Source organism: Dermacentor silvarum, chromosome 4 (assembly GCF_013339745.2).
Source record: "Dermacentor silvarum isolate Dsil-2018 chromosome 4, BIME_Dsil_1.4, whole genome shotgun sequence".
NCBI lineage: Eukaryota > Metazoa > Arthropoda > Arachnida > Ixodida > Ixodidae > Dermacentor > Dermacentor silvarum.
Window position 1 is genome coordinate 52,329,368 of NC_051157.2, and position 14,697 is coordinate 52,344,064.

Here is a 14,697-nt window from a genome sequence, read left to right on the forward strand (position 1 = left end):
CAGTTGCCACTCCCTAACATTCTCACCGGGAAAGCACTGTGTCAGCACATCCATCGCCTTCTGCTGTTGCTGTTCCGACCGTATGCCGTTGATTTCCGAGAGGTCGTTATCGAGCCATAGGTGATCACATACTCGGCAGCGTGATCCAAAGATGCGATCGAGAAAGTCTCTTTGGAACCTTGCGTAGGTGCCGTCGAATCCCGGCACCGTGCCCTCGTGGCATCGACGTCTCTTTGCGGCATTCTCGGCATTGCGATATGCGTCGTCGGCTGTTGCTCGTCGCTTATGTACCACATCGCGGGCCCGCTCTTCTTCTCGGGCTGCTGGCACCGCTGGGTTGGCACGATGTCGATGGTCTCTCTCCCACTGCTGCTCTCGCTGTCGCTCCTCGTAGATATGCTGCACTTCAGGCGTACAGTACAGATCACACGTGGCCTTCCCATAGCAACGGTGGAGCCAAATGGTACCATTTGGTCGCTGCACACTACGTCACGCACTACGTCATACATTCACAGAGACAGATCGTTTTAGACACAGGTGGCCGTTAGACCGAGCATATTGCCGTTCTTGCTTTTGTTGTTGGCTCTTTCACTCGTTTTAGGGGAGAGTTTTTTCGCGCGGGCGCCATAAAATCCCAGATCCTAGCCATAGACAGCTTCGCTGTAAAACAACTTGAGTAGGCTATACAGAGCAGCCGACGGATTATCGAGGCTGGGCGGGGATTACCTGAAATACTGAATTACTAACACAACCAAAATGCAAAATGGCGACCATGAAATAGGGGAGTAAGGGAGCTTCAACACAGGGAGTGCGGATTATATGCGAATTTTGCCTTCAGGGGTGGCGTCACAGCAGCACGAATTTCTCCTTATAGTGTGGCTTCACGGCACCATGGTGCGTGTTGCCGTAAAGCCACACTGTAAGACGAAATTCGCGCTGCCGTGAAGCCACACCTAAAGGCAAAATTTGTGCATAAAGCGGGGGGTGACTTCGAGGCTAAAATTTCAGAGAAAAACCTTGCCTTATATTCGAATAAATACGGTATGTAGCACAGTTTCAGATATCCACCAGTGTGAATAATGAATTACCAAGAAAATAACCTCTACAGTAGAATCTCGTTGATACGATTCTGCATAACACGTTTTTTGGGAGAATACGTTTCTTTTTCTTTTCCTGATAATACAATTTGGTGGGATAACAGGTTGGATGATACGTTTTTTTGGATGATGCACTTTATTTTCCGGTTCCCGTGAAGAACATATCAACGAGAGTTCACTGTATCTCGGCTGTGCTATTGTTAAGCACTACTCAATCCTCAATGAAGCACCCTGTAATTAGGTAAAGTGTGCAAGCAGGGAAATGATTAGCAAACACAAATTTATGGATCATATTCTGGTTTCGTGGTAGGACTGAGCTCCACTTCAGCCTTTAGCCAGGCCACTACTGCTGCTACAAAAACAACGGCTGCTGTTGGTCTTGGTGGCGTGGATCACCCAAGTTCAAGTGTGCCAGGTACAGTCTCTGGCTTTGTGCATGGTTTGGCGCATGGCTTGGTAGTTACATCGCACGTGAAATGAACGACTTGATGTATTTGTTGAAGGTCTGGCATAATACTCCATATCTCAGGCATGTTAAGCATAATAAGCTGCAATTAGTATTATGTTCTGAAGTCTGTTAAATGTGAAGGCCTTCTGCCGTTGTTCATTCATTAAATATAGAGTCGTTTTTTTTCTTTCTGCACAGTATAGTAAAACAGTTTAAAAGTGGCTTGCATCAGCCAGTGCTCTTTTTATAGCTAAAGGCTGTGGTGAGCTTTCGGAAATGAGAAGTGATTTCCTCAGATTTAGTTATGAGTTCAAGTCTGTGGTGTATTAGCTTTACTATCATGCTGAACTGTGAGGACGTTAAGGGTTCTGCTCATTCAAGTGATGTTTAACATTTTTTATGAGATTGAGCTTTAGCTGCATGCAAGCTCATTTTGATTGCTGTGGTAGTGCATGTGGCTCTTTGTTGATGTAAGGGGAAGCATCCATTTTTTTTTTTTTTTTGCTGCCACAGTAGTACATCATTGACTGGATCATGCCTAAACAAGAACAGTGCTTTTTTTGTGTCAGCAAGGTTGCAGTAGTGACTGTGGCATTTGTGCAGTGGCAGCTTGAGAAAATATAGGGGGTTATTTATCTCTGGTAGTGTTATGCCAGATATGCAACCCTTTTGCTATTATTGCAAGGGTGTTGGGGGTTATGTGCAAGGAAGCACAAGATCTTGTCATTGAGCATGAGGTGCTTCTTGGCCTCATCAAAAAGTGGGAAAATCCACAATTTAGGGGTAATCAGAAGTATTCAGGTAGGGAATTTGGCTCAAGGCTGCTTGGTTGCGTCTCTTCCTACACTAGTGTTCAACTATATATCCAATGGCCTGTTTCAACTGCTCGGTAACCATTAACCCTTTCTTTCTGAATTTTGTTTTTGAGGTAAACAAACTTATGTTTTGTGCATACTGGTCAAAATTCTGTTTTTGAAGCAAAATGTTTATGTATTCCTTGCATATCAAAATGAAAAAAAAAAAAAGAGTCAAGTAAGGATTTATGTCACAAGCTCAGCAGATTGTAGGACCAAAGGCATTTAACAAGCCTTAAAGAGCAGGCTCCGAAGTTGCTGCTCAGAGGTCTAACTGATGCCCACATGCTGCACCATGTCGAAGTTAGCAAAATTTTTGAGACAGAATCAGTGCTATACGGAACTAGGGCAGCCATCTTGTACACGTTGGAAAAGCTGACGTTCGGTTTCGCCTCACGCAATTGGGGGCCTAGATAGGCCTAGGCCGCGATATCGGAACGGCCTAGACAATCGCGTGAGATGAAACCGAACGTCAACTTTTCGAATGCGTACAAGATAGCGGCCCAAGTTTACATAAGTTATGCTATTAGGTTTGCTGGAACTGTGATTTCTCAGGTTAGTTGTGGATTTTGCTTTCTTTCTGTGTCAGGTATTCCTTGTAAAGTATAGTTTGATCCCTACAGGAATCATCAGACTGAAAAGTGTGTAATGTTTTAATGAACTGGCTTTGTGAACATGAGGTTATCTTATTGCTTATTCAAAGACTACATGTGTTTACATAATCATTGTTCTTTAGTTATCTCTTCTTGATTGTCATATTTTTGCCATTTTGCAGGTTCTGTGGCAGCAGGTAAAAGGTGGGTTGCTTGATTTCTATGCACAATCCTTGTAATGTCTGTAGCAACCTGGGTCACTCAAAGTTGGCAGTGTGTACATTTTATTATGTGAAAGATGCATAGATCGGAACTTCGCAAAGACAGTGAAAACAAACATGTTTGCACAGCTCTCTCATTTTAAGCAAACAATTCCAACATAAACACAACTATGCGAGCAGTGTAGACATGTTTCCGCAAGGCCACATCTGCAGTGTCGGCTCCATTGACAGCCACCGATAGCTAGGAGCCGGCGGGCCTAGCTCGCTGAATAGTAGAATCTGAGACTGGTGGTGCTTGCGGTACGACTGCATGCAGCTCGTAATAAAGTGCCTATGTTGGTCAGTACAACATATACACAATTATATTGTGCTTAAATATCAATACATTTGATTTTATCGACGCTGACGGATGCGAATGAGCAAGCCAGGCGGGCTTTCACAGGGAAGCAGTATAGGCCTAGTTCGCTGGCTGCCGGATCCGGGGCCGACAGCCCTTGAATTTCGGTCCGCGACCGAGCAAGGGGCCCCTCCCCCTCACCCTTCTTGGATTATCTCTCACCGGAAAAGGGGGCGCTTGCTCGGAATTTTACTACTATGCTGTATTTTTAATACCACCTTTTAATACCACCAACTATGCAGTTGAGGAAGGGTAGAAATTTGGCCTTGTTGGTACGTCATACTGAAGGTAAAGTGCATGTGTCGTGTACTTCTTCTGCCTGTGTACTTTCCTTGCGCTTTACCTTCAATATATCAGTTCAGGAATCCCGTCAAAATAGCATGAGTGTACATATAGTGTTTATCATAATCTGTGTGTGCCGTGTCGTAGTGGTGAAGTGCGGGTAAATGGAAAATCGCCTTTTTGACTGCACGTAGTTAAGTAACAAACCATCCTGTTGTTACCACTCTGAAGCATAAACAACAGGATATATGTACAGATGAAAAAAAAAAGGAGAAAGCTTGCACTAGGCTGCGCAAAGCTCAAGACACAGCGAAGCTGGCCGATTGATTGCGTCTCTTGGTTGTAGCTAGGTTATCTCTCTCCCTTTCTTTCTTTCTTTCTTTCTTTCTTTCTTCTCTCTCTCTCTCTTTCGCTCTCATTTTCTCTTTCTCTCTCCCAAAGGAAGTTGTGTTGCAATCGTCAGCACAATGCAACCATATGGTTCCCATAAATGCACGTTCTGGAAGCGTGGGTGTATAGCGCCGGGGTTATGACGCTCGCCTTCGGACCGTGGGTACCCGGGTTCGAATCCTGCCTTGCCAAGAATGTTCACTTTGTTTTATTTCTTTCTTTCTTTTGGGCGGCGAGCGCAGACGCGCCAGGAAGACGTCACGGTGCATGCGCAGTAGCGCGCAGCTGGCGGGAGCTCGGCGGAGCCGTGTCTGTGTGACGTCGCCTGGTTTCCATGGCTACGACGCGGCAGTTTTGTGCCATACGCACAAATTACGGCTAGCTTAAACTGCGGAAGACGACACTTGAGCCAATGCCGATGATGATGATTTCGTGGCACAGGCACAAATTACGGCTGGCTTAAACTGCGGAAGACGCTTGAGCCAATGCTGATGATGATAATTTCGTGGCACACGCACAAATTACGGCTGGCTTAAACAGCTTCGCTGTTAAAAAAAAAAAATCTCGGACACATGCATTTATGGACTGTTTTCTGCCACCGCACTCTTACGCTTAATCAGTGACTGTTCCATGGGAAAAAATATTTTGCTCTGTCCTGTGCTCTTGGGAAGATTGGGACAGCTAAGTGGAGGAAGGAGTAGGAGACTGTCCCACTCCTACCTATCCGTTCTGCAAGCTTTTGTCAATACAGTCGAACCCACTTATAACGATACCTGATATAATGATCTATTGGTTATAATGGCCACATTTCAGTGCATTTACGAGTTTCCGAACGTGCCAGTGAAACTGCTTCCAGATATAACGAGCATTCTTTAAATCGCCGTACTGTTACAATGAACGCTTTAAACCCGCTCAGCGTATAAAGAGGTCAAAGGAAAATTCGGCCGTGCGGCACCAGGTGCATTATGCCTATATCAACAATTTGGAACGACCATCTATGTCCTTCCACCATGGGAACAACGGCTGCTCAAGTGTTCCCGTCATTGCTGACGATATTGACATGGCCCAAGTCTGCGAGCTGCCGCCACGCAATGTTGCAAAGGATCGGCAGTTACTATGCTGTTATCTGAAGATCATGGTTCAGCAACACTTCATTTACGTGTTGCCGATTGCCGATAACGGTTAGCGGTGACGTTCTACCTTTCAAACATTTAATTTTTTTCGCCCGAAGTGACATAGATACCGTTATTTAACAACACTTGTGTGGCTGACATGCAGTCGTTATGCCAAGACCATGATGTCCGAGGCCTTCGCAGAATGGCAGCATGCCGCAGTAGTTTCTGAAGTCAACGTTCTGGCCAACTGGAATGCTTCAAGTCTGGCTACTGGGCGGTTGAATTAATAGAAGTCAACTGTACTGTTTTCTTTTATGTCCACATGAAGTATTTCAATTCATTACATAAAGATGACTTAATACATTTCATGCCCCTTTTCATCTCCAGTGACAAGACGGTGAAGGAAGAGAGCTTACCCCAACCAATTGTGGAGACTGTTGAGGCCTTCAAGTAAGTTTGTACAAAGCCATTTCTGCTCTGCATATTGTAATGGACTAGCAGTAACACCTTTGTTCTGTTGCATGTGCTCAGACGTTAGCTACTGCTCTATCTGATGTGCTTGGAATGCCTGCACTCAATGTGCATAAGCATGCGAAGAAAAACATTAAATATATTCATAGTTTGTACATGTCTAATATGCACTATTATGAGTAGCATAGAAGATAACACATGGGACTGTCACAGATAGTCTTGCTGCAGCTTAAGTGAAAAGGAAAAAGAGTGGTAGTATTGTTTTTCTGGCATTTCCTCTATGAAGAGATTTCTTCCTAACCAGCCATTGTAAATGAGTGTCTCTCGGTGCATACTTAGCCCTTCTATAGTCTGCACCATGTGAAGTCAGAAGAAGCATATTGAGGTGCTTAAGTAAAGAAACCAGAGGTGCACAGATGTATGCATATGAACATGCTCGCCTCAAGCTAAACTTTCTGATCTATAAATTGAATTCGATAACTTCAGACATTGTGGTGTTGCTTCCAGAATAGCTCTTCATTTTTTTTTTCCCCCGGTTGGTTAAGCATTTTATGCTGTTTGTTTCTCATGGTGTACATGTTCAAAAGTGATGTGACCTGGTTTTCACGCATGTTCTGCAGAAAATATGTGACCGAGCAGAAGGAAGTGCGCGAGGAGATCTTCAGGATACCCTCTCAAACTATAACCAAGGTGCAGGAGGAAACGGTAGCCCTGCGGCAGTTGCTCTCCACTGTGGAGAACGGCATCCAGCGGAATTCCGTGGCTGTTGAGCGCCTCAAACGTGAGACCTCGGAGGTTGGTGCCGCGATCAAGCTTCATTTTATTGCTGCTTACTTCTTTTTTCCCCCAGTAGGCTTTGCAGTCTGGCTAGTTAGTTAATTTAAAAGCTCGTAACTAGCTCACGAGAAGACAGAAAGTTTTGCCTAAAACGCCGGGCTGGACACAAAGCCATGGCTGTGCGGAAACTAAAAAATGAGTGCGTCAGCACTCTATCGTTGTGCTTTTCCAGGAAGGAAATAGCCTTTCTATCGACATGCAGCACAGGGTGATACACCAAATAAAGGGGGGGCTGGTAGTTCTGCATCAGCATGCATTGTTGTAGTCATAAGGCTTCTTACAAAAATTAATAAAGGAAACTTTGTTGCTATGTCTACCGGAGCTGCAAGTTTGGTGGTTTCAGCCAGCATGATAATTATAGATACTATGTGGATTTTCCTAAACTTTGCAGATTGATCACTCTTTGCAGAATATTGCGCTGTAAGTGCAACAATTTGCAGTGATTATGTATGCACGCAGAAACTTATTGCCTTCATTTGTTTAAAAAGATATGATTGCTTGGAAATGTATAAAGATAAAGCATATAAGCAGAACATTCATGATTCGTCCTTTTACTTGTGTTGTTAGAAGACGCACAGAGTGAACACTGCATTTGTCGTGTTTGTAGTTCTTGAAGTTTTGTGGAATGTACCTCACAAGACACCTTGCTCGAGATGAACCGGAAACTGCGAAGCTACCTTGCACTTGGCTGCAACGGTGGTGGTAGCAAAACAAATGCAATGCATCAGTTTCCCCAAGACACGCAGCTTCGGCCAGCCTGAGTAGTGTGCATCGGACTACCTGGGTCCCAACAGCGATAGGGCAACTATATTTGTGGCCGATGCTTCTGTGCTGCCGATTACGCATGAAACACTTCTCCGCATTGCTTTGTGTAGTGGCGCATTGGCGTACGGGTCTAAGCCCATGTCAGCCATCAATTGCTTTAGCTGTTGTTGCATAATGGAGTATATAATTCATCGCATAAACAGCACAACCCAGCCTGCAAGCCTGCATGACCACTGGTGCGGCACACTATGGAAGCTGTCCATGGGGAAAAGCCTATGCAGTTTCTTTGAACACGTTTTAACACCACAACTAGAGGGATAGTGCTCACCATGGAAGCATATAAACTATATATAGTAACTTAACCGTAAGTTGAGGGGCAGCTTCTGAGGTTACTGAGTCATAAGCGCTAAAAGTGAAAGTGGTGGCATAAATGTGAACATCTGAAACAAAAATTAAACTATGTGCCACAGTGACTAGCAACGGGCAGAGCATTGCAGGCATTGCCCCTCTCCAGCATAATCTTCAGAGTGCAAGCCATAGAAGAAGGGAGCAGGAGCACCGCTTAGGTGATGGAAGGTGATCTTTGATTGCCGATAACTCCGCTTTTACAGAATGCATTCAAATACTAATTGCTCGCAATTTTTGCTATAATAGTCCTCTTAATGGCAAATACGTTTCACGACTTTCTAAAGTTTTGCATGGCTTGTTTAAGTCCATCATAGTCTTATATGGCATCTACTTGAAGTCTAATTCTGTACCAGGTATGGGCACTGTGTCCCAGTAGAATTATGTTATTTATTTTATTTATTTCTTTAGCTGTAAATAAATAATTTCTAAGGCCGAATTACTACCGTCAATAAATTTTAACATATCCTTGAAAAAGTAAGTTCTTTCGTCATGTTTTAGATTATCAATAAAGCCATCTGTGTGGGCATGCATTATGTAAAAAAAAAAAAAAGCAAGGTGACTTTTAAAGGGTAAAATCACTGTTCTCTTGAAATATCAGATGTGAGACTAACAACGTCCTCATTTTTCCTTATTCTTTCCATTTCTCTCTCTCTGTTAGCTACTTCATGCCAGTTGGTTTGGCTACTACATCAGTTATTGAATGTAATTAATTTGCTTTCTTGGCTCCCCCTTCAGGACTTGAAGAATGCAGAGATTGCTCACCACACCAAGGAGACACCAATGTCCTTGCAGTATGAAAATACAGCACCTAACTTGTAAGTTTTTGCCCCATCAGCTTGAATGCACGTACATGCAGTGATAACTGCATGTATGTAGTAACTACAGTTAAACCTGGATATAACGAAATTGACAAATTCCCGAAAAACTTCGTTATAAAGAGGATTTCGTTATATGCAAGTTCGGCACGAAAATTCGAAAAATAAACGTTTACCGTATTTACTCGATTCTAACGCGCCCTCAATTGTAACGCGCACCCGTTTTCCGTTTTCGTCGAAGCACTCATCCTCGGAATGTCACACCAGGTACCGGATGCGTGGACGCGTGTCGTTTCGCACAAGCGCGAGGCATCGGAAACGAAGAGCGAGCGTCACGATGGCGTCGTAGCGTCGTATAGTGTTACAGTAGAACCTCACTGTTACGTTCCCCGGGGGCTGCGTTTTCCCGGCTGTTACGTCGTTTTCGACAGGTCCCGGCACAGCTCCCATACAACTCAATGCATTGGTAACCCCGCTGTTGCGTCGCAACTGTGGGACCGTTCCCGCATCATACGTCGCGAACTGCCAGCCTGCGCCGGCCCGAGCGGCCATTTTTACTTTTCATGTCGCTTGGCTTGGTGGCTTGACGATGGCATTGACCACCCAAAGTGCCGGGGGCGACTACTATGACGTATTTTCAGTTTCCGCCAGCAAAAGTATGGCCCTTGAGATCCGTATTTGCTATATAAAGATGGTGTCCATGACGCGTTGTGGCCCTAAAATTGGTTTGGCTCCTAGATATTCCGTATATAAGGGTACGGCCACGCTAGCGGCAAAAAACGCGCGAGTCATGCAGCGAGCGGCAAGTTGCCGCGCGTCAGCGCCTTGCCACGAGGCCACCGTGGCACGCGCGTCTCGCCGCGCGGCAGCGCGATAAGATCTCTCGCGCTACGGGCGAGCAACACCGCGAGCGCTCTCGCACCGGCGGCGTTCCGGTTGTGATGGCTCCGTGATGTCACCCTCGTCGCTCTTGATTGGTTCTTCATCTCGCGGCACGCGGCATTTGCTGCAGAACCCATTTCGCGCGGCACGCCGCAAGACCCCCGATTCCTGCCGCTTTTGCCGCGCGCGGCATGACGCGTTGCCGCGCGTTTCTGACGCGCGTTTTTGCTGCGCGTTTTTGCTGCATGTTTTTGCCGCTAGCGTGGCCGTACCCCAAAGTCCACGGGCGATAACGCAGTCGCCGCGCACCGTATGCTGTGTGTGCGAGTGAGAACGTGCGAGGGGAGCCGACGATCGCGTCTAAATCTCGCGCGCACAAGAAAAGCAGGGAGGAAGCGCGCCTTCTTCCGTTGCGCTCGAGGCACCGGCGAGGAAGCGAGGGGGGAGGGATAGCGGGCCGGCGCGCGGCCGCGCAGGCCGTATCTTGAAAGCGATCTGCGTTGGGGCAGAGTCTAGCATTATAGTGTAGGTGCATCGGCGGCTCGTAGCTTTCTCCGTGCTGTGTGTTCTCGGCGCTCAGTTTGCGTTGAAGCGATAGACAACAGCACGAAGGTCACTTCGCTCGCTTCTCCAGTGGTGCTTCCACACGCCACCAGCCACCAGCGTTTAAATTGACAGCGCGTGTCCGCGCTCATCGAGTCTGATGTGCCACAGCGTGTACCAGCGCGTCGGCAACATCAGTTGGAAAAGGAGAGAGTGCCGGATTGGCGGGCTAGGCCAGCTGCAGCAAGCGGCAGGATCAGATTTGAATGAAGGGAGGGGGAAAGGTCACGCCCGCAGCGGCAAGATCGCCGGGTCGAGGGATGCAGGGCCGCCTCGCACACGCGCGCACGCACACGTGCGCTCGCTTCGCATTCCATCGCGGCGGAGAAGGTGCTTCCGGTTGCTGCTCGCGCAAAAATGACAAAATTTGGGGCGAAATCTCTAGGTGGTCGGAGGGGGAAATTCGTTATATCGAGGGGGTCTCCCGCTGCCACTTCGTTACGTAGAGGTCTCAAATACATGTGCTTCTATGGAGTAACGGTGGGGAATCGAAAAACTTCGTTATATCCAGGAATTCGTTATATGGAGGTTCGTTATAAGCAGGTTTAACTGTACTAGAAGCTGGAAACTATGGTACACATATATGCGGTGTAATCTCTCTGAGGCCTCGTGCTTAAATGAGTCATGCATCCAGGGCCCATATATTGTAATGAGCCATGTCATTTTTCCTTCTTTCTTTAGTGTTCATGGTGCTGAGCGGCCAATTCTGGTGGTGACGGTGTGACTATAGCCAGTTTGTGAGCCAATGACTGAAGACGAAACGAATTTAAAATGAACTGAACCGGGGCTACAAAATACCAGTGCACGGCACCCGTGCATGCTATGGTTTTAGTATGTGGTGGGTCAGATTTAGGTTCCTAGATGTGCAGACGTTAAGCACGGGGGCACCTGCTAAGTTACCTCCACCACGCTTCTCCAGTACTGTAAATCCAAACTGTCATGCTTATGAGGTTGTTGCAAGCTATTAGTATTTCTTTGCCTACCTTGCTTTCTTGTATTGACCCCCGAACTTCACATTTTTATTGTTACTTATGTGGCATGACCAAATTTTTTTTTTACATTTTACACTAGCAAAAGAAAAAAAAAAAAAAGAGACATCACTGTACAGTCTTAAGAGGAAGCTCTAGCTCGGCCACTCCCATCTAAATACATGGGAACAGAGAAATTGTTTTTCTCAGCAAACACTGCATAGAATTTGTTGCAATGAGGTTTGTTGCAAATAAAAGGAAAACTTAAAATTTGTTGACTATAGGATGCAATTTTTTAATTTAGGCAGTCAATTTTTTACATAAAAATTGTTAAATTGAAAAAAATCTCAACTATCAAGTTTACAACTCTGTAACTCAGCAATGACAAACAATATCACAATTCTGTAAACTGCACCTAATAATACATGTGAAGCAAACAGAATTGGTGGATTGTACATCATTCTGAAATATTACTACCTGTTTGTGAGTTGGACATTTGCAAAACCCTTGTAAACATCGTAACAATTTCATGTAAGCTGTAAACTTGTGCGTAAAATTTGTCCACTTTAGATGCTCAAACAAATGTAGTTTACAGAACTGCGATATATGTTTTTCGTGTCGGACTTACGAATTTGTAAACATTGTGCCTCAATTGTTTATAAACTTATCAGTTTTCTGGGACAGTTGTAAAAAATTCCAAGCCATAAATCAAGTATCTGCTACTTAGAGTAACTAGAACTTAACTTTATCTCTCAAATACAATAAATTTAATTCAAATCGGTGTAGCAGTTGCCTCATAAACGCATTTCTGTGTTTGCAACTACTTGAACATGTAAAAAGTTGTAGTTGGCCCTGAGCTAAATACTCTGGGCCGCAATTTTGTAGGGGTGCCTTTTCCCTATGTTAATGCCTTTTGCTTTCGTAAGTGGTCAAAGCAACACTCTGCCCCAGGTGGAGCATCGCTTTGACCACTCAGGAATGCGAAAAGTGCCGAAAGGCATTAGCAATGGGGAAAGACATGGCTATAAAATCGCACCCCTGCGTCACTGTTGGTGATGCCTTTTGAGCTGCAAACAGACCTTGCAAACTGTTTGGCCAGTTATGCAAGACAGGTTGCTGTAGGAAATGTTTTGTTAAAAGTGTTCGTCCTGCTGTAGGTATTTCCAGAAGCTTGTAGAAAACTTCAACCAGCAGATGAAGTTGTACAAGGGTCAAATTGAGGAGTTGGAGCAGCACTTTGCATCCCTTTCAAGTGCATCGAAATTCACACCAGAAGGTATCCAGTCTTCGGCTTTTCATCAAGCATTATTCGTGTCAGCCTTTGCACTCTCGAAATGTGTTATGGTGTGTGGGTCCTCTAAGCACTAGCATTTCAATCAACAGCCAACGTTTCAGGGACAAATGCAAAACCCTTTGTCGAAATGTTGGCTCTAGCAGCATCCCTTGTTCGACCACTGTTGGTCACTTCCGAGTTTCCATCTTGTCTCCTGTGTACCTGCCTTGTTTAGCATCTCAATTAGTATGTCATCTGCTATTGCATGCAAAACTGTGGCATAATACTTGTATTTTTTTTGGAAGCAGGTTGTTTGTTTGGCAATAGAGATGCCATGTGTTCTGACTTATACTGAGTTAGCCAGGATTTAAAAAAAAAAAAAAAAACTTCTGATGTTGTGAGTGAAGAGTTTCCAGACATCAAAAACTGCTTGCATTCAAGAACTGCCCAAAAAATTGTGTGTTACTTTTGCCCTCCAGAAACAATAAATAATGTAAGTGCACAGTCCTTTCATGTTGCAAATGCACATGCTTCATGAGGTACTACTTGTGAAATGTGCAAATACAGTAGAATCTCGTCAATTCTAACTCCAAGGGGACCAGAAATTTATTCTAACAAGACGCAGTTCGAACTAAGGAGAGCCCCTTTAAATATATTGCACAAACAATTGAGCAGTACAGCGCGCAGAACCAATGCGAGTCACTGGACTCGCATTGAAAAACATCTTATCTTTGCCCCATCAGCGTGCAACAACATGTGCCAGAAGAAGCCGAGGTTCCGTATACGCTCGAAGTGCGATAAGATCACGCTTCCCGTACCGTTTGCTCTAGGTGCAAGGGAAAACGCACGAGAGTGAGCTCAGAAGGATGATGGCTTAATGTGTCCAATGTTGGAAATGATGTGATCGAGGTGAGCAGTCGTGCGGTAACACGATCACGTGCACGCTCGCTGCGTGGCTCCTTTCTGCTCCTTTTTAAGCTGGATGGTGGAGGGCACGTGCCTCTCTGCTTGTTCCGGTGCCTCTTTCCTCATCATTTTTACAGCACGCGACATTACAGTAGGTAGCGATGCATCAAAACTTTGCCTTTAGCTCAGGTTTGTTCGAAAAGCGGTCCATGGGAGTGAGAATTTTTGTTTGAAATAACCGTTGCGCAGTTATTGGAGTTCGAATTCACGGGAGTTTTTATATATTCAAATACATAGGACTTAGCATGGACCAACAGAGCAGTTCGAATTATCCGTCAGTTTGAATTAAGAGATTTCAAATTATCAGGGGATATTTCGAATTGATTTGTGTTTCATTGCCTAGTATTGGACAAGTGCCATTACTTATGAGAACTGAGTTGTATGCCCTGCTGTTGTTCAGTGTTAACTGTTCTTTTGTTTTATTTCTTAGAGTTGACAATTACAGTGAAAAAGCTGCATGCAGCTTTTGTGTCCTTGGCTGCACAGTTACAAAGCATACATGAAAACATACAGGTAAGACATTTCTTCAAGCATCGCAGCATGTGTGTGTCTCAGCTGACTTGCTTGCACATTCTGGCTCATAACAGCAAATTGTTATAGGGACCCAGAAATGATTTGATGGCAGCATTTAAGTGTAATTTAAAGGGGCCCTGAACCACTTTTTATCAAAGTAGGGAAATACATTTGAAGGGAAAATAGGCTATTTCAGAAATACTTTGCCGCAAAAAGTGCTTCAATGCGTTCAGCAGGAGCGTAGTTATTGGCAATCAAACATGGCCTCCGCTGTGCTCCCCTTCCTTCTTCAATGCCTTGCACTGCGAAGGCTACGGCGAGGTGGGGCGTGGACACAACCCTCCGCCTTCGAAATGTCACCGTGGCGCGCAGTTCAAATTTCATTTTGGATGTTAACGTAGACGCCACGACTTCTGATTTTGGTGCCTACGATGCGCTAAACATAAGCCAAACGCGGTTGTCCTCAGTGAGCCGCAGTGCGCTTAGCCAGTGGACTCGTGGCGGCACCCCGGGGCGGCCTCAGTGTAGCTGACCGCAGCAACCAGTAGCAGCGCCGCATATTGGAATATGTTTTATTACGAAATGAAGCACGCAGAAAAGAGTGAGGATCATGGCTTCTATTGAAACGAGATGGTTTGAGAGAAAGGTGACTTTGTGCTCTTCTTGTGCGCTCCACGCACCGTGTACGACAGCAAAACTTGGCTTAGGTGTTCACAGCAGTGTATGCTACCCACGGACCATGTTATTTCACGAAGCCCGAGGGGTGGTTCAGGGCCCCTCTAATAGTTTGAGGAAGCCC

The 14,697-nt window shown here is 45.3% G+C and overlaps 1 protein-coding gene across 2 annotated transcripts in view; it reads left to right on the plus strand.

Moving 5' to 3' along the window:
- Positions 1 to 14,697, plus strand: part of LOC119450030 (nuclear pore complex protein Nup58-like) — a 48,803-nt gene that overhangs the window by 22,246 nt on the left and 11,860 nt on the right. For both annotated transcript variants that reach the window (XM_049665597.1, XM_037713376.2), the window contains exons 10-16: positions 1,408 to 1,512; positions 3,175 to 3,196; positions 5,785 to 5,847; positions 6,489 to 6,663; positions 8,614 to 8,693; positions 12,304 to 12,422; positions 13,816 to 13,898. In XM_049665597.1, coding sequence (XP_049521554.1) covers positions 1,408 to 1,512; positions 3,175 to 3,196; positions 5,785 to 5,847; positions 6,489 to 6,663; positions 8,614 to 8,693; positions 12,304 to 12,422; positions 13,816 to 13,898 — 647 coding nt within the window. The remainder of the gene's footprint in view (positions 1 to 1,407; positions 1,513 to 3,174; positions 3,197 to 5,784; positions 5,848 to 6,488; positions 6,664 to 8,613; positions 8,694 to 12,303; positions 12,423 to 13,815; positions 13,899 to 14,697) is intronic.